The sequence below is a fragment of the Accipiter gentilis genome, chromosome 4 (assembly GCF_929443795.1).
Source record: "Accipiter gentilis chromosome 4, bAccGen1.1, whole genome shotgun sequence".
NCBI classification, from domain to species: Eukaryota; Metazoa; Chordata; class Aves; order Accipitriformes; family Accipitridae; genus Astur; species Astur gentilis.
In genome coordinates this window covers 19,759,987-19,782,794 of record NC_064883.1, presented here as the reverse complement: position 1 = coordinate 19,782,794, position 22,808 = coordinate 19,759,987, and the positions used below count along the sequence as shown (strand labels likewise).

At 59.4% G+C, this 22,808-nt stretch overlaps 2 protein-coding genes across 2 annotated transcripts; one reads left to right on the top strand and one right to left on the bottom strand.

Annotated features, from left to right (window-relative positions):
* Positions 1-7,079: 7,079 nt before the first annotated feature.
* Positions 7,080-10,810, top strand: DLX6 (distal-less homeobox 6). Its single transcript, XM_049798849.1, has 3 exons — positions 7,080-7,524; positions 8,493-8,686; positions 10,466-10,810. The coding sequence occupies exons 1-3, from the start codon at positions 7,164-7,166 to the stop codon at positions 10,715-10,717; spliced, it is 807 nt and encodes a 268-aa protein (XP_049654806.1). The 5' UTR covers positions 7,080-7,163; the 3' UTR covers positions 10,718-10,810.
* An 8,720-nt stretch (positions 10,811-19,530) lies between these two features.
* On the bottom strand, positions 19,531-22,316 carry DLX5 (distal-less homeobox 5). The gene is made up of 3 exons (XM_049798848.1): positions 21,869-22,316; positions 20,460-20,644; positions 19,531-20,223 (listed from the first exon to the last, which is right to left on the bottom strand). The coding sequence occupies exons 1-3, from the start codon at positions 22,221-22,223 to the stop codon at positions 19,891-19,893; spliced, it is 873 nt and encodes a 290-aa protein (XP_049654805.1). The 5' UTR covers positions 22,224-22,316; the 3' UTR covers positions 19,531-19,890.
* Positions 22,317-22,808: the final 492 nt, after the last annotated feature.

Below are 22,808 nucleotides of genomic sequence, written 5' to 3'. Positions count from 1 at the left end.
TGACACGTTCCCCGCGGGTGTCACCGGGACAGGACCCGAGTGGCCGTGGGGAGACGCGGCTCGACCCGGCGCGGCTGGGCCAGGGAGGGCTCGGCGCGGCGCTTGGCTCGGGGGAGAAACTGGCCGCTACCGCAGGAGAAATTGCAGCCTCTCTGCTGACTTAAGAGAGCCTCGAGTTTCCATTCGCCTCTGAGCCCTTCCAAGACGGGCACTTGAGAGCGGTGGTTTTCTTTTTCTTTTTCCTTTTTTTTTTTTTTTTTAATTGGACGGCGTCTTCTTCTGCTGCCAGAAGAAGGGTTTTTTTAATTGTTGTTGTTTTTTCTTTCATTTGAAAAGAAAACAAAACAACAAAAGTCCCCGCTAAAACCAACATCTCTATTTCTGCAGCACCCGCGCAGGCGGGGACGCCTGCCAAGTGAAAGCCTCACAGGCGAAGGTCTGCGAACCTGCGGCTGCATTCGGGGAGGCTGCCCCTCACCCACGGAGGGGAAGGTCCCCCCACGGCGCTCCCACGTCAGGCTCCCAGCGGAGGGGCGAGGAGGGCAAACCCGCCCGCCCAGACTCCTTACGGGGATCCCGCATGCCGGGGCCAGGCTCGCCGTGTGGGCAGAGCGGAGGAGACCTGTCCCCGCCGTTTCGGTGAAGGCGGTGTGGATGCACACCTGCCCAGGTGCGGGGAGAGGCGGGCGGCCGGGCCCTCCGCGGGGGTCCCGTCCCCCAGCCGGGCAGCCACTCGCCTGAAGGCTAAACCCATTTTAAATCAGATATCCAAGCCCACCCCACCCCCCACACACACACACACCCCCCCCAGGGAAAACAGCCAACGACAACAACGCGACAAAACATTAACCAAACAAAAAGCCCCAGCCCCCCGACCCTCTGCAGAGCCACACATTGAATGAATCTGGCTGTAAGGTTTTAATTACAGCGAAGGCTTCGCTACAAATCTGTACAAGAGACAGTGGCTGGTTCCCTCTGGATCTTTCCCCTTCTGCCTCCTATTATTTTGACCCAGGCTACAATATAGAGAGCGGCGTGTGTGATCCATCTGCGAGGCTGGGCTGGGGTTTACCCCCCCCTCCGCCTCCCTGCCACTTCCTTCACACTCGCGGTATGGAAAGCCATTGACGCCTGCCTGTCTGTTATAATGTTAGTGGGTTGAAATCCAGAGGAGCCTCCGCTCCGCTCTCGCTCTCGCACTGGCAGCGCTCAAATTCCCCAGTCTCTCCTTAAAATGGCTCGCTTCCAGCTTGAGGAGGTGACCTCCTTTTGCGGGAGCCTTTGCTCACCACTCAGCTGCTATTAAGACGATGGCAATATGACATGCTGGCAGAAAGAAAGGAGGCCATGTGTTTTGGGGTAAACAGGCTTGAGAGACCGGGGAAAAAAAAAAAAATGCCATCCGCAGATGCAAGGCGAGATATTCCGTTGTAGCTTCTCTGGGAGCTGTAAATAACGCGGGCAGAGCCGCGCTGCCAGGCCAGGACGGCGGCTGCCGTGCCAAGCCGAGCCGTACCGAACCGTGCCGAGACGGGCAGCCGCCTTGCGCACCCGCGCGGTGCGGCCGCGGACACCCGCGGAACGCCACGGCCGCGCGGGGCGGAGGCGCAGGTTTGGCGGCCGCCGAAGCCGCGCTCCAGCCGGGGACAGTCCCGTGCCTCTGCGGAGGGAGCCTCTCCGCAAATATGCATCTGGAGCGGATCGCCGCCAGCGGGAATATGCTCCGGCTTTCCGCTTCTCTCGAGATTTCTCCCCACCACTCTGCAGGAGACCCCCCACTCTCTCCCGACCACCTTTCCATTGCTTTGTGGATTCCGTTCTGTTGCCGAAAAAACGGGGGTTCCCGCACTAACACACCCCCCCCCCCCCCGCAACATTTCTCTGCCCCTTCTAAAAATCCTGTTGCAAGATCCGCTTCATGCATGTACACGGGCTTCCCGCGTCAAACCACACGCACTAACGTAATTCCTGAAACAAGCTTCCCTCGGACCTTCCCAGCCCCCCTGCCCGGGGTGGGACGGAAAAAACTCTCCCGGACTCTGGTGTGAGTTGGGGAGGGGGCTACACACTCCCAGGAAGTTGCCCTCAGCCCCTGCGCACTCCTGCGGGCAGGACCCCCCCCAGGAGAGCATCTTGGGGCATCCTGACCCGAGGAACGCCATCAGCTAGCACACCCCCACCAACAAACAAGCTGAACAACCAGAAAGAGGGACTCCGCTCGCAGAGCCCACCCGTGCAAACCCAGAGCAGGACTTCCCGGGAAGGAGGGGGTGAGAAACGGAACGGGAATGTTTGTTTTCCCTTGTTGTTATTGTTGAACGCATGAATGAATGAATGAATGAATGGAACAGAAGGTGCTCGGAGGCATATAGGAAGCCTCTGGCCGCTTACATTAACTTCCTATTATACCCTAAAAATAGAACCCCGTTTCCTGTTGTTCGTCAGCTCCTTCTAACTGTTGTGTCTGTCGTGTGACATCTTTCAACTCACAAATGTGACTTTCAACCACGCACGCGAGCTTTGGTCTTTTGAAAGTATAACCCGCAAACGTCAATAAAGCGACGTGGCTGAAGGTGACACGGAGGACCGGTAGCACGAAGTCACCCAGTCCTGGGGCACAGGGATCCCGGTGCGCGGTGCCACCGCCTCCGCCCGTCACCGCGGCAGCGGAGCGGAGGAGCACCGGGGGGGCGGGGGGGGGCGGGAAGGCCGCGCTGCCCCCGCGGCTCTCGGCCAGCCTGGGGGAGGAGCGGGACTGGCCCTAATCCCGCTCGGGGTGCAAAGGCCTCCCTGGCCTCCAGGAGAGCGAGGGTGACTGGCGGAGCGCACCCCCAGGGAAGATTCAACCGGGGGCTGAGGGAGGGGAGGAGGAGCCCGGCCGGGGATGCGCGGGCAGGGCGCGGCGTTGCCCGCGGTCCGGAGCGGGCAGGGCGCGGAGCAACGCGCATCCCCACCGCCCTCGGCCGGGGCTGCAGCCTCCTTCTCCGGCAGCTCGGGTTTGGCCGCGGAAGGAGCGGAGGAGCCAGACGGGGGTGGGGGGTGTCACAGCCCATGAGCTCCTGCTGCCTTTCCCCGGGGAGGGACAGGTCCCCCCGGGCGGCGGCGCAGGGGGTCCCCAGCCGCCCCCCTAACTCGCACCTTGCCCCAGCCGGCCCGGCTGCTGGCCCGCCCGGCCCCGCGCAGTGCTCGGGGAGCTGGGTCGAGGCCAGGCAGGTCCCCCCGTGGGCTGCCGCCCCCGCAGCTCCGCGCCCCACTCGTGACTGCTGCCTGCTCGCTTTCAGAGGCACTTCAGTGCTAGGGGACTAGGAGGTGCGGGGTGTCCGGCCCCCCCCCCCCTCTTTTTCACGAGTCACCCACCCGGGAAACGAGCACTCCACTGCTCCGGTGCGTCCAGAACTATTGACTCAGGTCTAATTTCTTCAGAAGGAGGCCGGTAACGGAGCTCGGCTGCACGCAAGCCGGAGCAGGGGAGGACCGGTGCCCGGCACCGCGGTGTCCCGGCGGGCAGGCACCTCCCGGCCGCCCCGGCACCCCCCGCCACAGCGCGGGGGCCGGGGCCTGCCTGCCCCTCGGAGAAGAAGCTCGGGGCCCTATTGCCCCCTCTCGACCCCCGGACGCCTTTGCCCTTCCCCCCTCACCCCCCCCCCCCCCCGGTGCGGATAACGGCGGGGGGGAGCAGGGCGGCGGGGCAACGGTGTGCGGGGCAGCTCCATCGGGCAGGCAGCGGACACGCGCCGTGCCCAAGACGTGCCAGGCCGGGCCGGGCCAACCGGGCCGGGCCAACCGGGCCGGGCCAAGCCGTGCCGCGCAGCCCGGCCCCGCCACCCGCCGTGCCCCGGCCACGCCGCGCTCCCCCTCCCCGCAGGCGCGGATCCTTCGTGCCAGAGGCCACGGGGAAAAGGGGGATGGGGAGCGGGGGGGGAGGGGGGAGAAGAAAAGAAAACAATAAATATTGACAAGCAGCGTGACTCCTTGCAACCGAGTCATTAACATCGACCAATCACCGGCAGCTCCATACCGAGAGATTTGCCTAATTAAATTGGGGAAAATTATCGGTGTGAGGCTGGATGGAGTCAACTGTCCTGACGACAGACGAGGATGCCTGAGCACCGCGGGGAAGAGCCGCTCCGGGTGCCCAGCGCTTCCCTCCCGCCGGCGCCCACCGACGGCTCGGCGGGGGCTGCCGCCCCCCAGCGGGGCCGCCCCCCCCCCCCGAGCCGCCGCCTGCCCGCGGGTGCGACACCCGCTCGCCCCACCGCAGTTCGTCCCTCAGCGAGGCTGAGCGAGGGATGCCCATGTAACTCCGTTTGCTGCCTATGGAAGGGAGCGGCTCCTGCAGACTCTCCCTGCCTTCTCTTCGCCTCCTTTTTTTGTTTCGCGCTGCCTGACTCAGACTCCTTATTCCCTTCGCCGAGGCGGCATGTAGGTGTCTCCTCTCCTGCCCAACTGTCCCCCATTCCCGGGTTAGCATCCATTACGCGGCAGGAATTATACCGAAATAAGAAAGCACCGTCTTGCAAACGCTCCCCAGCCCGCTTTCTGACACCTTTTGTTATGCATGCTTTTGCTGCTGGAGAAAATGCTAGTATGTGCACCTGCGAAAAAACGCCTTCATGATGTTAACAGCAAGCTGGAGGGTAGAAAGCAATAAAACTGCCAAATGTACCTGTTCCTATTGAGTCCATGACCTACACCTATGAATAGAGTCGCAGTAGGAATTCTTTCCCCTCTCTTCCCCTTTCTCTATATTTTTATTCATCGTAGGTTTGTAAACGCCTGGATCGGGTTACCCTTTCGCGTGTTAAAGTGGAACTCTTGTTAAAAGCAGGAGAACAAGGCAAGACACTTACAACCGCATTCAGAGTTACTGAACCGACTCCAAGGGCTCAAGAAGTGGAACAACGATGAGAGGGTGGGTAAGGGGGCACAAAACATCCCAGCCGCCCAGGAAAAAAGACACCCGCTCCATACCCCCCTGACATCAGCCAGCTGAACTCTAAGCGCCGACAGACTACGGGTTATCCCCTGCCACCGGTCGAGCATCGCTTCGCACCCCCCTTCCCTCCGACCCCCCCGGACGGTGCGGTATGCAAACAGGGGGCTCGCATCCCCCGGCTTCCCAGAGCTAATGACCGGGCTGTGGAGAAACAAACCCCCCAAATCACTGAAGAAAGGGAAGGGGCGGGGGGGGGGGAGGATCCCAAAAAGAAAAATAAAACCCCTCTAAATGTTTCCAAAAGCGACGCGTTAAAAAAAAAAATAAATAAATCTGCAAAATCTACAAGCCAATCCTCAGGCAATGTCGGTGTGAGAGGCAGTGTCAGGACCCGTGCTCGGTCTGGGGATGTCTCTGGGCTGTGCGAGGTTTGGCGAGCGGCGGCTGCTGGTGCCGGTGTTGGTTTTCAAAGCCCGAAGCCTCCAGCCCGTTTCCCCATCTAGAGCAACTTTGGGATTTCTCTAGGCTTAGCGAGTTCCGTCGGGTCCTTCCTACCTCAGTGCTCTCCGGTGGGGTCTGTCTCTGGAGTTCATGCTTAGCTGGACGCGAGGAGATTTAAGCGAGGGAAAGGGGGGGAAAAAAAAAAGAGAGAGGGAGCGAGAGAGAGAGAGAGGGGAGAGAGAGGAGAGGGGAGAGAGAGAGAGAGATCCTCCGCCGCGCTGGATCAAACTTAATGTCTTTCCCTAGTCCATCTTTGAAAGAGAAGTGGTAATACCACCTGGATGTTCGGATATAAATCCCCTTGCAAATAATAAATGGATTAATAATAACAAGGTATGAAGTTCTTTTTATAGAAAAAAGGAGAGAATTGAAACTAAATGCGGCAGTTAGACAACCATTTTGATAAGAGGATAATTGAGGCGACACTGGTGTATAATTAGAGGATAATTTATGCTATATCCACTTTTATTCCACCTCCCAAAATAAACCCAGTCCATAATCATTACAGGCAAATTGTTCTGAATTTTATAGCAGCAATTTGAACAAAGTACTGCAGTTAATCATGGGAGATTTTTGTGTATTCCTGATTAGAAGTCTAATTGCCTCCTTCCAGAAAGTAAAAATAACTGTAAAACGACTCTATTTTTATCATTAACAATGTTGACAATAAAATAAAATCAACTGGAATTGTAATCTAAAGACAAATTTAGGGCGCAGGCACTTTTTTTTTTCCTTGGGTCGTTTATATCCTAATCAAGCTTTTGCCAAAACCGCCAACCGCACGTAGCCATTTGCATATATTTGAAAGCGATTACGGGGAGCTGCCGCCGCTTTCAGCGGCGAAAAAATGCGCTGCGCGTCGCTTCGCCGCAGCGAAAATACCGCGCAAAGCAGCGCGCGGGGCGGGGGGGGGGGGGGAGAGATGGAGGGGGGTCGTGCGGTGTGTGGGATGCGTGGTTTTGGGGGGGGGGGGGAGGATGGGGGCAGGCGCTCCCTTTTTCCCCACCCGCGCGCGGGGCGCGAAGCGCGTGCTGCGCGCTTCGCGCCCCGCGCGCGGGTGGGGAAAAAAGGTTGGGGGGGGTGGGGGGGAGAAGAGGAGGGGGGCGGGAGCGGGCAGCGCGCGCGCTGCCGGCGCGGCGGGGCGGTGACGTCAGGGGGCTGAGTGACCAATGAGGGAGGCGCTGCCCTCCGGAGACGAACCATTCGACTTGTGCGCGTCCCTGCCCTTCAAGTCGAAGCGCCGGAGCCCCAACTTTCCCGGCTCCCACCTTAACCCCCCCCCCCCCCCAAAGCCCGGCCCACCCCCCCCCCCCCTTAAAAAAAAAAAAAAAAAAAAAAGAAAAAAGGGAAAAAAAAAAAAAAGGAAAAAAACCCACCCCACGCGCCGGAGGGGGGGTGGGGGGGATGAAGGAAAAGAGCGGCGCAAAAAAGCGCCGGGAGTAGCCCGCCCTCCCCCTCCACACACCCCGCACACCGCCCTCCCCTTCCTCCCCTCCCTCAGTGAACGAGGCCCCTCGCACAACGGCTCCTTGGAGAGGAGGGGGGGGGGAAGGAAAAAAAAAAGGCGGAAAAGAAAAAAAAAAAAAAAGAAAAGAAATTAAATTAAATCACCGCCGCCTCTCCAGCGGTGCCGCGGCGGGTAAGGGGAGCGGCGGTGGCTGGGCAGAGAGGAGGCAGAGCGCGGGGGGCGAGCCGGGGAGCGCCGCGCTCTCCCTCCCAAACTTTGATGATGACCATGACTACGATGGCTGACGGGCTGGACGCGCAAGACTCCTCCAAATCCGCCTTCATGGAGTTCGGGCAGCAGCAGCCGCCGCCGCCGCAGCCGCCGCCGCCGCCCCACTCCCAGCAGAGCTCGCCGGCCATGGCCGGCGCCCACTACCCGCTGCACTGCCTGCACTCCGCCGCCGGCTCGCACCCGCACCACCAGCATCACCACCACAGCTCGCCCTACTCCGGCAGCGCCGGCTCCTACAACCACCGCTCGCTGGCCGCCTACCCCTACGTGAGCCACTCGCAGCACAGCCCGTACCTCCAGTCCTACCACAACAGCAGCGCGGCCAGCCAGACGCGGGCGGACGACGCAGGTGAGCCGGCACCCGCTTCCCCGACCCGCCGCCAGCTTCTTTCTCCCCGACCCCCGCCCCTCCATCCCCGGCCACCCCCGGGGCAGCTGCGTAACGACCCCCGCCGCGGCCCCCGCTCCTGCCCAGGGCGATGCCGGCCCTGGGCTGCGCGGCCCGCCGGGGAGGGGGGGGGGGGGGGGGGGTTGCTGGCTCCCGCGGCCCCTCCGCGGGCCTGCTGCCGCCGTACCGGGCGGCGGGGCCGCCGCGCTCCCCCCGCCCCGGCCGGCGGCGGCTGCCGGCGGTACCGCGGCGCTGGGCACCGGCGCCTCCCCGCTCGCCCCGCGGCCGGCGGGCAGGGGGCTGCGCTCGGCGCTCCTTTGTTACGGCGGGACCGGCTTTGGGCAAAATTCCTGCTAACACCTGAGGAGTGAAAGTTTCCAGGCGAGCGGGTCGCATTCCGCTCGGGGGCCGTCTGATTTATGTATTTTTTTGCAGGGAGCCGCTCATTTTGTACGTATTCATCCGGAGGGGCACGGCGGGGGGGGGGCGGGGGGGGGGGGGGGGAAGCATTGTTAAAAGTCTCGGACCGGTGATTCACGGACCACCGAACTGGCGACGCGAAGTCAATTAGCTGGGTAAAACCTGGATGGACCTGGAACCAGGCATCCCTTCACGAAGCCAGCGCTGCACTTCATTTCAATTTTATTTTTTTTTTATTATTATTTTTTTTCTCCCCCGGGGGGAAGGCGGCGTGCCCACTATGCCCGGACAGTTGTGTTGTTTTGTTGTTTTGGTTTTTTTCTCCCGGTAGCTCCCAAGCAGCAGCCTGTGTCGCAGCGTGCCTTTAAGGAGCCGGAGCCTGTTTGTGCGCGATGCTGTCGAAGGGGCGTCGGGGCCGGCTGCCGGGTTTTTAGGAGCCGTGGCAGCCAAAACGCGCGCGTTAAATAGCTAAGGAGGGTGATGTTTCAGCTGCCTCGTTTTGCTTGCAGATCAGCAAAAAACCACGGTGATTGAAAACGGTGAAATCAGATTCAATGGAAAAGGGAAAAAGATTCGGAAGCCTCGAACCATTTACTCTAGTCTACAACTCCAGGCTTTAAATCATCGTTTCCAGCAGACTCAGTACCTGGCACTTCCAGAGAGAGCTGAACTGGCAGCTTCATTAGGACTTACCCAGACACAGGTAATTACTGGGAATCCCAAATCACTGAAATCCTGCTCGAGCAATAAAGCCCAAGCAAAGTACGGTGCTCCCTAAACGTTCTGGCCTCTGTACGGGAACGCTCGAAAAGGTAACGCACACGGTTCCCATCTATACGTGATAGGACTTATCTGATGCACGACAGAGAGACCGGTCTACCGCAGAAGGAGCTGAACTCGCCCTTCCCTCGGCCGCCTGGCGAGCAAATGCTCCCTTTTGATGCCACACGTAACATTTTAAAACTGCCTCTGTTTTTTGGATAATTCCAGCACCGAGATGCAGTTGCCCAGCTGTGAAAAGGAGAACAAAACAAAGGCAAGGACTCGCTGGGCCCGAGGTAGAGCTAAAAGCAAAGCTGCCTCGTAGCGAGCTATAGGTAGTGGGGAAGCAGGAACACGTTAGGAAATACCTGTAAAATCAATAGTTAATTCACCCTGGATGACTAACGCAAATGCAGTGGTTACCCTTGGGCAAAATGTACGAAAGGTGATAATAGATCTGAAGATCAAAGACAGCCGTGTACAAAATTATAGCAGGTTAAGCCATAGTTAAGTGTGGTTGGAGTAGCTGTGCCATTCTGCTAATTTAAGCTTGAAAGACACATGAGGCGTTACAGGCTTCCCAGGCTGGGGTTTGTGGAGAAGTGCATGGATAGATGGGATCAATTCGGGTAAAATGTAATCATGTGAATTTATGAGCTTAACAAATGACTGCAGGATTTTATCATTGTCATTGATAGCAGTCACTTCCAGCCAGCGATTTTTAAATACTCAACAAACATTAATCACGGGAATAGACCTGATAGTTTTACAAATGCGATTTTAGTATCCTTAGCATGCATACTCTGTCTCACTGCTGTCTCGCTTTCTCTCGCTCGCCTAGATTTTTCAGGGGCCCGATCCTGGGCATGCAGCTCGACAAGCACCTCTGCTTATGCCCTAACATTACGGCTGCGAAGTTTGCAAGGTCAAATACACGCATGGGAGGTGTTTTCTTTGTTTGCTTGATTTTAAGGAACATGTGTGTCTATATGTCTTGCATATATATAATTTCCATAATAATGCTGATCTGCCGGAGTGGGCCCGATCCTTGCACACCTCATCGAGTGTAGGCTCCCTCCTCGGGAGTTCTGCTGGATTAGGGGCAGGATGAGACCCAAAGCGATCTGAATAGCCCATTACTCGCCGAGAAAAGAGAATTTTCTTTTCTTTAAAAACACCTTCGAAAAGAAAGCCACGATCCTGGTTCCATTGTGCCTCCTTCCCCATCACATCAGCAAGGACCGCTTGATCGTGCATGTTTTTGGATGTGCGATTTCTTTGTAAGTGCCCTTTGTCTATTGGCTCCTGTCTCCTGGCACAAAATCATATGATTGCCCGTGTTTGACAACAGTTTGCCCAAATGATCAAATGACCTCCAAAATTCTGAATGAGGTGTTAAAGCGGGAGAGCTCAGAGCACCCTACTCTGTCGCAGCTCGATCAGTCAGGCCTGCCCAGGGAAAATAGCGTTCCAGCTTAAACCCTGCACCCCTCTCGCTTTCCAGCTCTGCTCTGCCTCTCCCGTTCTCTCCAGCTGCACCCGAAGCCCGAGAGCAGCAGTAGCTCACCCTCCTTCCCCTCTCCCCCTTCCCCAGCCCCACACCCGACGGGCGTGGGCTCTCAAGACCTTCTCCAGAGAAAAGCCGGGCCCCCCCGGGGTGTCCCCTGCTGTGCTCTGGGTGCTGACGGCAGCCTAATACCTGCTGCGTTTTGGTTTACAGGTGAAGATCTGGTTTCAGAACAAGCGCTCCAAATTCAAGAAGCTGCTGAAGCAGGGCAGCAACCCCCACGAGAGCGACCCGCTGCCCGGCTCCGCCGCCCTCTCCCCTCGCTCTCCGGCTCTGCCTCCAGTCTGGGACGTTTCAGCTTCTGCCAAGGGAGTCAATATGCCTCCCAACAGCTACATGCCTGGCTATTCTCACTGGTATTCTTCTCCACATCAAGACACAATGCAGAGACCACAAATGATGTGAATTGTCCAAGAGAAATAATCTCCCAAGAACGCCTCGTCTCGACATGGCAAGAAGTTCCCCTGCTTTGCCAAGCCGTGCCAGCTAACAGGCTCTGTGTGAACTTGTAGATGCGGCAAAGAGACAGAGTGGCTTTATTTTATTTTATTTTTTTTTTTTTTTAAGTAACCTCAGCGATTGATCTTGAACAGAAAGACACAATTTTCATTCTGGCGCACAGAAGACACTTCTCTTTAGGATATTTTCCTTTGGACTCCAAGGCACCAGCCTCTTTCTCTGTGGAGTATACGTCAAAACAAACTTTTTACAGACTTTGCCCACAAGAAGAACCTGAATGTACCATGGCAGCCGTTTTTACTTGTTTAATGAGCTAAAGACATTACATGATGAAAGAGAGACTAGTCAAAGCTCCTTCATTTTTATTCACCAAATCCGGACTGGGGAAAAAAAAAATAAATTAAAAGAGAGAAGAAGGGATTTTTAAAAAAAAACCAATGAAGAGGGAAAAAAAAAAAAAAAGGAGAACTGGTTGAAAAAAAATGAAAATATACTGTAAGATTAGAACATTACCACGAAGCAAAACCTGCATGCTTTCTCAAAACGCAATGGGCTGCGGCTCAGAAGAAACCACCGTCTCTCCCGCGAAGAGCCCCCGCACCCGCACACACCCGCACACACCCGCACACAGCCGGACAGCCTCCCGGAGACGAGCAGGAAAGACAGAGCGAGGGATCGGCGGCAGCACCGGCCGCCGCGGTCCGGGGAAGGAAGGTTCCGCGCTGCCTGACGGCAGTCCCCCCACCCCGAGCGAGAGGGACCTTTCCCCCGAGCAACCTTTCTGTATATATTGTTGAATTTTAGTTGTACATATACTTTGTATGTTTTTGTCTTCTTTCATATATAGAGTAAAAGCCACAAAACGCCCGCCTGGCTCCTCTTTCTCTCCGCCGTAGCGGATCCCCATCTCCCCCGACCTGCCCCCCCCAGTTCAGCCCAGGCAGCTGGACGCCGTCCCCCCGCTCGCCTGCGCGCACAGACACCGCTACCTGCACATGCATCTGCGAGCAAAGACAGAAAAGCTGGGGGGTGGGGGGAAGGTTGGGGGGCAGCAGCTGGCGGTTTGGTGGGGTTTAAGGCTACGGCTAAGACAGGAGACCTCGAGACCGCAAAGACAAGCCTAGAAGTTTCCCATCACCCGGCCGTTTCTGCTGCGACTTCACTGCTCCGCTGCTCAGCTGAGCTGAGCTTTCTCGCCGAGGCAAAGCCCAGAGCCCTGCCTTTCTTCCCCGAGGTTGGAGACTCCAAATTATTAAGAAAGGAGGCGCCCTCCTTTGTTTTTAAAGAGCAGACAATGCAAGCTGAGGAATGTTTTGCAAAGCCCTGAGAGGTGCCCAGGCACACAACACGCTGTCCAGCCAGCTCCAGCCTCACCGGCTTGTGGAAAGCACAGCAACTACTGACAATGAAAAGCCCTTTCCTCATCCAAGCTGGGTGCCCCATACTGCGAGAATTAATGGCTAGAGACCTGGGCATCCTTCAAATTATGAACCTTGAAACCACTGAGCCATTTATCAGAAGTCAATAGAGATCCTCAGAGTGCTCCATATAATGACAGCTACATACAGTCGTGCAAAAGGACAGTCACTATAATTAGACACAAAGCAAAGACTACTTACCAACATACCAGTTTTGGGGGGGGTGTTTTTTTGTTTTTTTTTGAGCAACTTCCACGCTCAGTCAGTCTTCAGAGTGGTTTAAAACCGATCAGTCTTGTCATTTTCTACCATTCGTATTGTTACATTAGGAAAAATGTTTTCTTTTCTTTTTTTCCCCTTCCCACTGTGAAACTTTGGGTTCAGAGCTCCCCAGGATCAATTCTGAACAAAGCCTCCAGCTGCAGTGCCATCCAATTTGAAGCAGACATTGGGGACAATTTAAGGTTTTTATCCACAAGAAGGTTTTTTTCCATTCTCTTAAATGCAGCCATAATTAGAGTAATTTTTCATGTAGCCCGCTGATTACAGCGTTTTTACCGTCAAAGATAATTACCTGTAATTTTCTTCCACTTTTAATACTAAAAAGCCATCTTTATTTAGATTCAGGAACAGGAAAGGCGAAACAAAAGAGGAAAATTATTCTGTTATTCATACACAAATTGCAGAGACGTAGGGCCTAAAATTGAAAATTAACCAAAATTATAATGCTGAAAAGAATGGAAGAGGCTTCAGAAGTACAGCTGGTAGTGGGGCTCACTGAATTATTCAAATGACACTGGAGAGAAAGCTACCATACATTTAAACCAACAGCATTTGCGTGCGTGTGTGTGTGCGCGCATCTCTCAGAAAACCCTGCTTTACCCGCCCCCCCCCTCCACCCCCCAAAGCTTGCCCCCGTGCGGGCTCACCCTCGCCCCCGCAGAGGGCCGGCGGATGCCCCGGGGAGCGAGCCCCGCAGCCCGGGGAGCCCGGCCCGGCCCGGCCGAGCCCAGCCTGGCGGGTCCCGGCCCCCACGGCCCCCGCAGCCGCCTTAACCCTTTCGCTGCAGCCCCCGAGTGGAGACGGCGGCGGACGGGGTGTGCGTCCCCCCTCCCCGCCCCCGCTGGCGGGCCCGGTGGGGGGTGGGGGGTGGGAGAAGGGGGCTCGCTGCTTCTCGTGGGCTTTCGGGGGGCTCGCCCTCGCCCGCACGCCTCGCCGGGGGCTTTCGGGGGGCTCGCCCTCGCCCGCACGCCTCGCCGGGGCCCGCGTGGGTGGCGGCGCGGAAAGGCTCTCGGTGCGCCGTGCCCTCCTCCCCCACGAGTGATTTCTCGGGTGGGCTTAAACAACGGCCAGACAAGAAGCAAGCAAGCGAGCGAACGAACGGTAATGATAAAACAGGCGCGGTAGCTCAGCCGAGTGGGAGAAGGTGGCAGAGGCAGGCCTCTCCGGCAGCGGGGTGGGAGCGACTGGACGGCAACAGCGGCAGCGCGGCTCCCACTCGCGCGGCGGCCGCCCCGGGAGACTCTCGTGAAACAGCGTCATCTATGGATGGAGCGGCGGCAGCTCCCCGCGCCAGCCCCCAAACCTGCCGCCGCCGGGCTGCCGGCGCCGGCCCCGCCGCCGCCGCCGCCCGCCGCCGGGCTCCGCCGCCGCGGGGCCGCCGGGGTGGGCGCCGCGGAGAGGCGCGCTGTCGCCGCCCCACCGCGGGGCCGGGCGGCCGGGGCCGGCCCCGGGGCTCGCAGGGTTTCTCCGCCGAAGCCCGCGCCGCCCCCCCGGTAGCCCGGCGGGGCCCCCGCCGCCCCGCGCCGCCCGCCGCCCCCGGCGGCACCGGGAGGGGGAAACCGCCGGCGCAGGAGTGCCCGCGGAAGCGGGGGAACGAGCGAGGACGGAGCGCGCCTCGAAGGGGAAGGCGCGAAGCGGTCACAAGCCGAGCCCAAACCCGAGCGAGCCCCGAAACTTACCCCCTGTGAAAATCTGCTAAGCAAGGATCGGGGTCTAGAAATCTACACTGAACAGAAGCAGTGGAGAATATTTTTCTGAGTCTCAGGGCAGAAGCTCTTTCTCTATATTCTTGGTTGAGTGAGCACATCCAGGTGTGAAATTGTTTGCACACCCCAGCACCTCTTATATTGCCAGCAAAATTAGCTGTTATTACTGTCACTGTTTAGTGATGGTTAGCTTGATAAAAAAAAACTGCTGTAATCAAGACCTGGCGCATCTTTGCAAATTACAGATAATTGTAAACGTCCAGATTATGATAATAGCATCCTAATCCAGCCTGCAATATAATTATTACAGAGTGTTACATCTGAAACTGTCCAGTAGGGCTAATTCAGCCATTATTTAGACCCTATTTTTGCACTGCAAATGGGTTGCTGAGTTGAAAATGTACGATTGTAATTTCACGGGGCACTCAATGAGTAATGGTATAGGGAGAGAAAAATACAAAAGTGAAATGTGAACAGTAGCGATCAAATCAAACTCTGAAGGACAAAAGACTGTTTGATTCATAGGGAATGAGAAGAGCGGGAATTAAGAAAATAGCAAATCAGTGGTCTGCAGCGTTACGTGTCCAAATCTCAACGAGTGCGAGCCTGATGTGCAGGCAGGGGCCGATGCTGCGGGCTCCCGCCTGCATCCGTCCGCCTCTCGGCTCGGCTCTTCCCGGCAGTCTCTCCCCGGTGCCCGAAGGAGCCCCGGGCTCGCCCCCGCATCCCCAAAAGCGGGCTCGCCCTTCTCGTGTGCCTCCTCTCAGGTGGCGGAGCGCCACTTTCGGGCAAGAAGCCTGGGAGCCTCGGCACCGGGCGGGGGTGTGTGTGTGTGTGTGTGTGTGCGGGACGCGGCGTGCGGGACGCCGGGGCCGGGCACCCTCCGCCCGAGGCTGCGGAGCCCGCGGCCTCTTGCGCTCCCGCGCACCCGCTGGACCAGTCGTCAGGGGTCCTTAAGGAAATTATCACAGAACCGACTCAATTGTAATTAATTAACCGAAAGAGCCTGGCTAACAGGACTACCTGCAGCTCGCCAGGTTAACTCATTGGGCTAGGTCGCTTTCCACTCCCGATTAGCTTTTATTAACCCCGGACACGAAATACACAAACCCGCTTCATTTTTAATGGCCCAAATCATCAAAGCGCTGCTGCTGCCCCGCCGGCAGGTACCGGCAGCCGGGTCCGGGTGCGGGGCGGGGGCGCAGAGCCCGGGGCTGGCCCCGTGGGCAGGAGGGGTACTGGCCCCGTGGGCAGGAGGGGTGCTGGCCCCGTGGGCAGGAGGCGGGCTGGCCCCGTGGGCAGGAGGGGTGCTGGCCCCGGCCCTCGCTGGCCTCCCCCGGCTGCAGCCGCGCCTGGCAGCCCGCAGTCTTCCTCTGCGCGCTTTTCTCCGCGGGAATTAATACAAAGAACGCGAAGAAAGGGAAAAGAACGCTCAGTGGATACCGCGAAAGCCCTATAAAACGCGTTATATGGTGCACAGCGAGGAGACTGTAAAGATTTCCTGGGATGGAGGGCCAGCTCCGCAATCAGGCAGGCGATGCCGCTGCAGAGCACGGAGCCAAGTCAGGATCCGGCCCGGCGAGGCTCGCTGAGCTCTGCTGCGAAGCCCAGGCTGAGGTTTAGGCAACCTCTCCGGCAAAGCCGAGGGGCAGGCAGCAGCGGGAGGAGAGCGAGGAGCCATCCCCGGGCTCCTCCTTGCCAAGTGCTGAATCAGTCGCGGCTTCTGGCCGGGCCCGGCTCCCCGGGCCCTCACCTAGAGGGAAATAAGGAGGCGAGGGGGCCTGGGAGTTTTGGCCGCGGCCTTGAAGGTCGTGTCCCTGGAAGGTGTTCACAGAGACACCCTGGGGGTGTGGGGGGGTGTGTGTGTGAGTGTCGGGGTCTATCGGGTCTGTATTCCTGGCAGATAAACCATTGCTTATCCTCCCAAATGGCATGTGAACAGACGCACCGCCGAACAAAGAGCAGAAAGATTTAATTGATGTAACACAGATTCTCCCTAAAAAAAAAAAAAAAAAAAGAGAGAGAGAGAGAGAAAGGGAGGCTTAGCGTAAACTCCGCCGTTCCGATTTTCACGGCTCTTGTCTGACCTATAAAACAGGTTATTGCGTTTCTGCAGGCAACCGCTCAAACGACTGAGAGCAAGAAGAGGGGCTTCTCCCCCCAACCCCGACTTTCCTGCAGCAATAGCTCTCCTCGCCGTGATCCACGACCGAGCCACCTAAAGTCTGTCAGTCGCCAAATCGCGTGGTACAAATCTTTAATCGATGCCACATGTGCGGCGCACGTTGGGGACACAGCGCTGCCGGCGGCGGAGCGGGCAGCGCCCGGAGGCCCGCGCAGGCAGCGCGCGCCGCGGGGGCATGAATTTATGGGGGAGACCGAGGGGGGCGAGAGGGCGACAGAAATGCCTGACGAGCGGGCTGCCTTGACGCGGTGACAGGTTGGAGGGGGTGGTTTTTTTCCTTCCCCAGGGAGGAGAGGGAGGGAAACCGGGCGGCTTAGCGAGGAGGCAGCCCTCCCCCGGATGGAGGCTCTTCCCCGCCGAGCGGTGCGGAGGTGCCCGGGCAGGGAGCAGCGGGGGCGAGGGGGGCTCTTTGGGGGAGCGGGGGGAGGTGTTCCCCCCGTGACCGTAGGTGGGGGTGGCGGGCAGTCAGCTCTGTGTGCGCGTCCGGGTGTGAGGGGTGTGGGTGCGCCCCCCGGCCGGGGGCGAGCGCAGTGTGTGTATGTGCGTGGGGGGATGATGGATCTGCTGTGGGTGGGAGAGCCCCAGGGGTGCGGGCAGTGTCAGGAGCTCTCGATCTGGGGCAGCTGGGGCTGCAGGCAGCTCTGTGTGTCTGTGTGTGTGTGTGTCAGGGCCTGTGGCTCAGCCCTGGAGCCGCTCTGCACCCACAGGAATGTGGCTCCTCTCGGCTCCCCGAGCTGCCCCGGCTCCACATGGAAGTGGCCGCCAGGAAAAGGGAAGGGAGGGGAAGAGAGAGGGGGAGGGAAAAAAAAAAAAAAAAAAAAGCCCCGAGCCAGCAATCCGCCGAGCCCAAACCCAGCGTCAGACAAAGGACAGTTCATCCCATCCCTTTCCCGGGGAGGCAAGGGGGGAGGCCCGGACAAGCCAGGCTCCCTCCGACCGCCGCCGGAGCCTCGGGGGTGCGCCCGGGCGGGGAAAGGCGCCGGGGTGCGCCTGCCTGTGCGTACGGGGACGGGAGCATCCCCCTCAGCCCGGGGCTCTCACGGAGGGGCGGGCGGCTGGAGACCCTGGGTGCGCATTGGGGCCGGGGCCACGGCGACGGGGAGCCTCGGCGAGGGGCATTGCCTAACCGGGCCTGGCTACCCTCTCCCGGGAAGGGGTGCCAGGCTCTCCCCGACCTGCCCACCACCACCCCGAGCCGGGAGGAGGAGAAATTCAGCAGGGAGAGGGACCGGCGTGGAAACCGAGCGGAGCTGCGTCGGCTGGCCCGCAGAGGAGAGCGGTGCCAGAGCCGCCGGAGCCCAGGCTGCCCGGCTAGCGCCGGCAGAGTGAATTCTCATCCCTGCCCGGCATCCTGCCTGCCGGCATCCCGCCTCCCCGGAGCTGTTCCTGCGCTGTCCGCCGGAGCCCTCCCGGCCCCTGCAGGTTACCGTAACCAAACAAACAGCCCCGCGGCAGCTCCTCAAAGAAAAGGGTGGGTGGACCGACCTTGGGAAATAGACCTCCAGCTCTTGTGTCCGGGCCTTTCTGCAAAGGGAAGGGACCTCGGGGAGGGGAGAATCTCTTAATGCAGGTTGGGAAAAAAAAAATAAATTAATGCTTGTCTAGCGGGAAACGAGGAAAAGAACGGAAGAAAATGAAAAGGCCGGGCCGCTTTTTTTGCAGGGGGTGGAAGTTAGCAGCAGAGACAAAGCCGAGCTTTTCAGCAGCCCCAGAGCCGCGGAAAATCCCTGAAACCTTGCGGGTGAAACGAGCAGGAGCCGGTGCCCGGAGCCGCTGCGAGGACGCGGCGAGCTGCGGGGCAGGGCGGCCCGCTAGCCGGCAGCGGGCAGGGGTGGGCAGCCGGCGGCAGCCCCCGCCGCCCTGTCTCCGGCACCCACGCAGCCCTCCCCGGCGTGCAGGGAGCAGCTTTACCCAACAAACTGGTCTATTGTACTGCAAGCCATTTACCAACCCCCAAACCTGTTACAAAACAGCAACCCCGGGCTTCTTTCTTTGGGGAGAAAACACGCGCACTCACGCACACGCACAGAACATGGCAGGCAGGAGCGGAGGGAGAAGAAAGGAGGGGGAGGGCGGCGGGGAGGAAGACTGGAGACAGGTAAGTGCACCCCAGGGCAGGAGCGTGCCTTTTCAGGCCTCGCTCCCAGCCCTGCCAGCGCTCTCCCCGCCGTCCTCGGGCGGCAGGGGGTAATTTTCTATCTCGGGGATCCTTCAAGCGACGCCTTTGTCACATTCGCCGCTGCCGCCTCACCCCGCACGGCCGTGACTTCCCAGCGCGGCTCCCCGCTCCCCCCTCCCACCCCGTGACGGCCGGGGAGAGGCGGAGGGGGGGGGGGGGGCCACGGGAACGTGCGCCGCCGTGGGGGCCCCGCGGGCCGGTTGCTGCCGGGGAAAGCCCGGGGTTTCTGCTGGGCTGGGAGAGGGGCCCACGCTCCGTGCGTGCCGCCAGCTGAGTGCTGCGCGGCCGCGGGCATCGCCGCGGCCACCTGGCCGAAGCCGTGCCTCCGGCACCGGGCAGCGCTCGCGGAGGCTACGCCGCCCGGCTTTTTCCCTAAATCGTGTAGAGAAGAGATTTTAAAAAAAAGAAAAAAAAAAAAAAAGTACCTCTGCAAAGTCCCTCCTTCAGCCGGAGCCGCCGCAGGCTTTTACCAGGAGGAAGGGGAGCGGGGCCCTCATTTTATCCTTTTCTCATATTTAGTGGCTCCCTTTGACGGAAACGTAATTTGTGTAATTAGCCGAGCGCACACGGGCGACTGATGGGCTGTGGAGTGTGCAGCTCTCGACGCTAATTGCTCTCAGGAAAGGATTCAGGGCGGCTTAAGGCGAGATATTTGCTTTCTACCGTCAGGGTGGGCAGCTTTCGCTTCAGCTTAAATCACTGTGCCATAAGGTGTACACGGTCTTGCAAAAGCCCCTTTTCCAGCGGGGAGAGAGCATCGCCGCCCCTCGGCTCGCCCGTGGGGACCTACAAGGGACAGATCCTGCCAACACGCCCCGGCTCTGGTGGCACGGCATGGCACGGCACGGCGACTGAATGTGAGCTCCCGGGATCGGGCCCCTCAAAATCCCTCTTTTCCTCGCTCGCTCTCTGCAAGCAAACTGGCGTTATTGTTTTTGCCCCCCCTCTTATTAATAGAAGAAGGGGTAATTTGGAAACGTTTCTCGTGGTCGAAATAATTTTATTTTATTCAGAATATACAGTTTAATTCCTCTATCTACAATTATTTACAGGGTTAAAATAACATTGAAAAAAAGTCTCTGGAAAAGTTGAGGTCATAGATTTCAAGGCACCATTGATAGTGTCCACAGCTGAGCCAAAAAAATGTCCGTATTGTATAAAAAAGGGTTTCCTTTGAAATGCAATAAGTTACATGCACAAGCTTTACACATTTTAATCTTTTTGTTTGTTTCTTTTCCCTTTAAAAATCCCCCATATGCATTCCTTTCGTTATTATTCCTTAACAGTAAAACACAGGAGTCCAAGGAACAACAAAAACAAAAAAAAAAAAAAAAAAAAAGGGTCAGACTCTAATAAATTGTCCCAGAGGCCAGCGCTAACGGGTGCTGTAGGGAGCCGTGGGGTTGGAGGTGGGAGTTGATGGAGTTGGCAGCGGGGTACCAGGAAGCGGAGCTCTCCAGGTAGCTGGATGCAGGGGACGGGTTGGAGTTTGGAGGGTGAGCGTGCGCGTGGGCATGGTGGCTGAGGGAGCGGGACGAGCCCTGAGGTTCCCAAACCGCCGGCGACTGTGGAGAGTTGCAGGCCATGGGGTCGCTGGAGCTGGGGCTGTGCTCCGGGGGCATCTCCCCGTTCTTCATGATCTTCTTGATCTTGGATCTTTTATTCTGAAACCAAATTTTCACCTGGGAGGGGGGCGGGAGGAGAGGAGAGGGGAGGAAAGAGGGAGGGCGGAGGGAAACCGACACCATTAATGCCCGCCTGGCTGGCAAGCCGGCGCTCCGCGGCTGCGAGGGACCCGCTTCCCGCCACCCTCCCGGCCCCTCCGCGGAGCCCGATCCGGCCCCTCCCGCCGCGCCGCGCCGCCCCGGGGGGGCGGCCCTCCTGGCCGAGCCGAGCCGAGCCGAGCCGAGCGCGGTACCTGTGTCTGCGTGAGCCCCAAGGAGGCGGCCAGCTCGGCCCGCTCGGGCAGGGCGAGGTACTGGGTCTTCTGAAACCTCCTCTGCAACGCCGCCAGCTGAAAGCTGGAATAAATAGTCCGGGGTTTGCGCACTTTCTTTGGTTTGCCGTTCACCATCCTCACCTCGGGCTCCGCCACCTCCTTCTCTGCACGGGCGCAAGGGCAGGAGAGAGACACAGACGCAGACGTTAAGGCGCGGGACACGGCTCCGCTCCGCACCGCGCAGCCTGCGGACGCCTCCCGCCCGCGGGCCGGGCCGGGCCGGGCCGGGCCGGGCCGGGCCAGGCAGCGGCGCCGGCCCGACGGGCCCCCGCGGCTCCCCCCGGGGCTGCTGCCGCCTCCGGGCTGCGGCTCCGCGCACCCTCCGCCGGCTCCCCGCGGTGAGGCGGGGGCGCGGCGGGGGGGGGGGAGGGCGGCCCGCTGGGCCGCCGGGCCTTGGCCGCCGCCGGCCCTCCTCCGCCTCCGCGGCCGCCCCGGGCATCCTCGGCGGAGGGCGGCGGCGGCGCTGGGCGCGCAGCGCTGCGCGGGCGCGGGCGGGAGCGCGGGGCATGCGCGTCCGCCGCGGGAACGAGGAGGATTATTGGAGCCCTGCTGGGAAGAGGCCGGCCCGGAGCCGAGACCTGCCCAGGAGCACCGACCGCTTCCCCCGCACGCCCGCGCCTTCCCCCCGCCGCCGCCGGCGTGTCCCCAAGCGCCAGCGCGGCCGCACTCGTCCCAGCCGAGCCCCAGCCGCTTGGCTTGGCTACGGGCTTGCTTTATTATTTTTTTCCCCTGTCCTCCCTCCTCCGTCGTCGTCCGTCCCCCCCCCGCCAACAACTTACAAAGAAGTACATGGAAAGGGCTAAAACCGCGGCGCTTTCTGGTGAAAAATCCCTCCCGGCTTCGCAGCCCCGCCACGGCTGCGCTCCCCCTCCCAGTCTCCTCCCCCGCCCCTCCAGCACAGGGGAAAGGAAACTTTCTTTGCCACCGCGAACCTGAGTCTGAGACACGCAACAAGGCTTGGCTATTTTTCCCCCTCTTCCTGCGGGGGGAAGGAGGAGGGAGGCAGCCGTGGGGGCCCGGGGCAGCTGACCGACGTTCGCTTCTCTAAAGCACTAGTGCTAGGATTCGTGCTTCGGACCGTGCGGGCTGGTCGGGAAAACTAGACAAGCTTTCCACCTTTTTTTTTTTTTAATTTATTTTTTTTACACTTTCTTTAGTTTTCCTTTTAAAATTTTTCCCCTTTAATTTTCTTTTTAAATTTATTTCTCCCCGTGGATCGGGAAAAGCTGCATCCCCGCGGTCCACGGGGCCGGGATCTGCCGGGGCGCGCTCTCCCAGCCTCCCCCCCGCCGCGGAAGCTCCCGCACGCCCCCGGCCCCGGCTCTCACCTGGCTGGCTGGCGGAGCTCTGTACGCGGTTGTAAGCCCCGCTGTACTGGTGGTAGGGGCTGGCGTAGCTGTAGTCTGCGTAGGCTTTGGCAGGATAGTTCCCAGCAGATCCGTTCATGCCGTGGTACTGGTACTGGTAAGGGTTGAGCGCTTTGCCGTAGGAAGCCGAGGTAGGCGAGCAGTAGCCGTGCGGGGCTCCCCCCGCCGGGCTGTAGTAGTCGGAATCCGTAGCCGAGGACTCGGGTAAAGTGGGAGATTCCTGGGACGGGTGGTGCATGGCTGCGGCCGTCTGGAAAGGAGCCTGGAAGTCGCCGGATCTGATGTTGGGGACCCTTCTGTCAAATACTCCTGTCATAGCTCGGAGCCGGCGGCTGGCTGGGGCTGGCTGCTGGGGCTGCTCGGGTCTAAGCAGACATGTCTGGGGGAGGAGGCTGCGGCGCTGTGTCTGTCTCCGGCAGACTGCTGGCTGGGGCGCAGCATAGGCTTGGTTAAATCCTTAATTGCGCTCTTACGCACAGCAGGGTGGATCGGGTTCCATTGGCCAGAGCAATCGGGAGCAGCGACACCCTAACTCGTCCAACTAGTTTAGCACAACAAAGCTTTGGCTTAAAAAAAAAAAAAAAAAAAAAAAAAAAAAAAGTCCCATTCAAGCCCTTTTAAAGAGAATACCAACAGCGATCTCCGAGCCGGAGCGTCGCGATCGGGAGGTTTCCGGCTCCCCCCCCCGCCCCCCCCGCAGCCGGCGAAGGGTCTCGGCCGGCCCCGCCGCCCCGCGGGCGCCCAGCCCGGTGCCCCCGCAGCTCCAGCCCGCAGCCCCGCGGGGGAGGGCCGCAGCCACGCCGCTCCGATTTGCCGTCCGGTCCCTCTCGGCTACGCTGATGGCTTGGGAGCAGCGCACCGGGCGCTGCCGGTTCCCGACGCGATTTCTGATCCGGCGGCG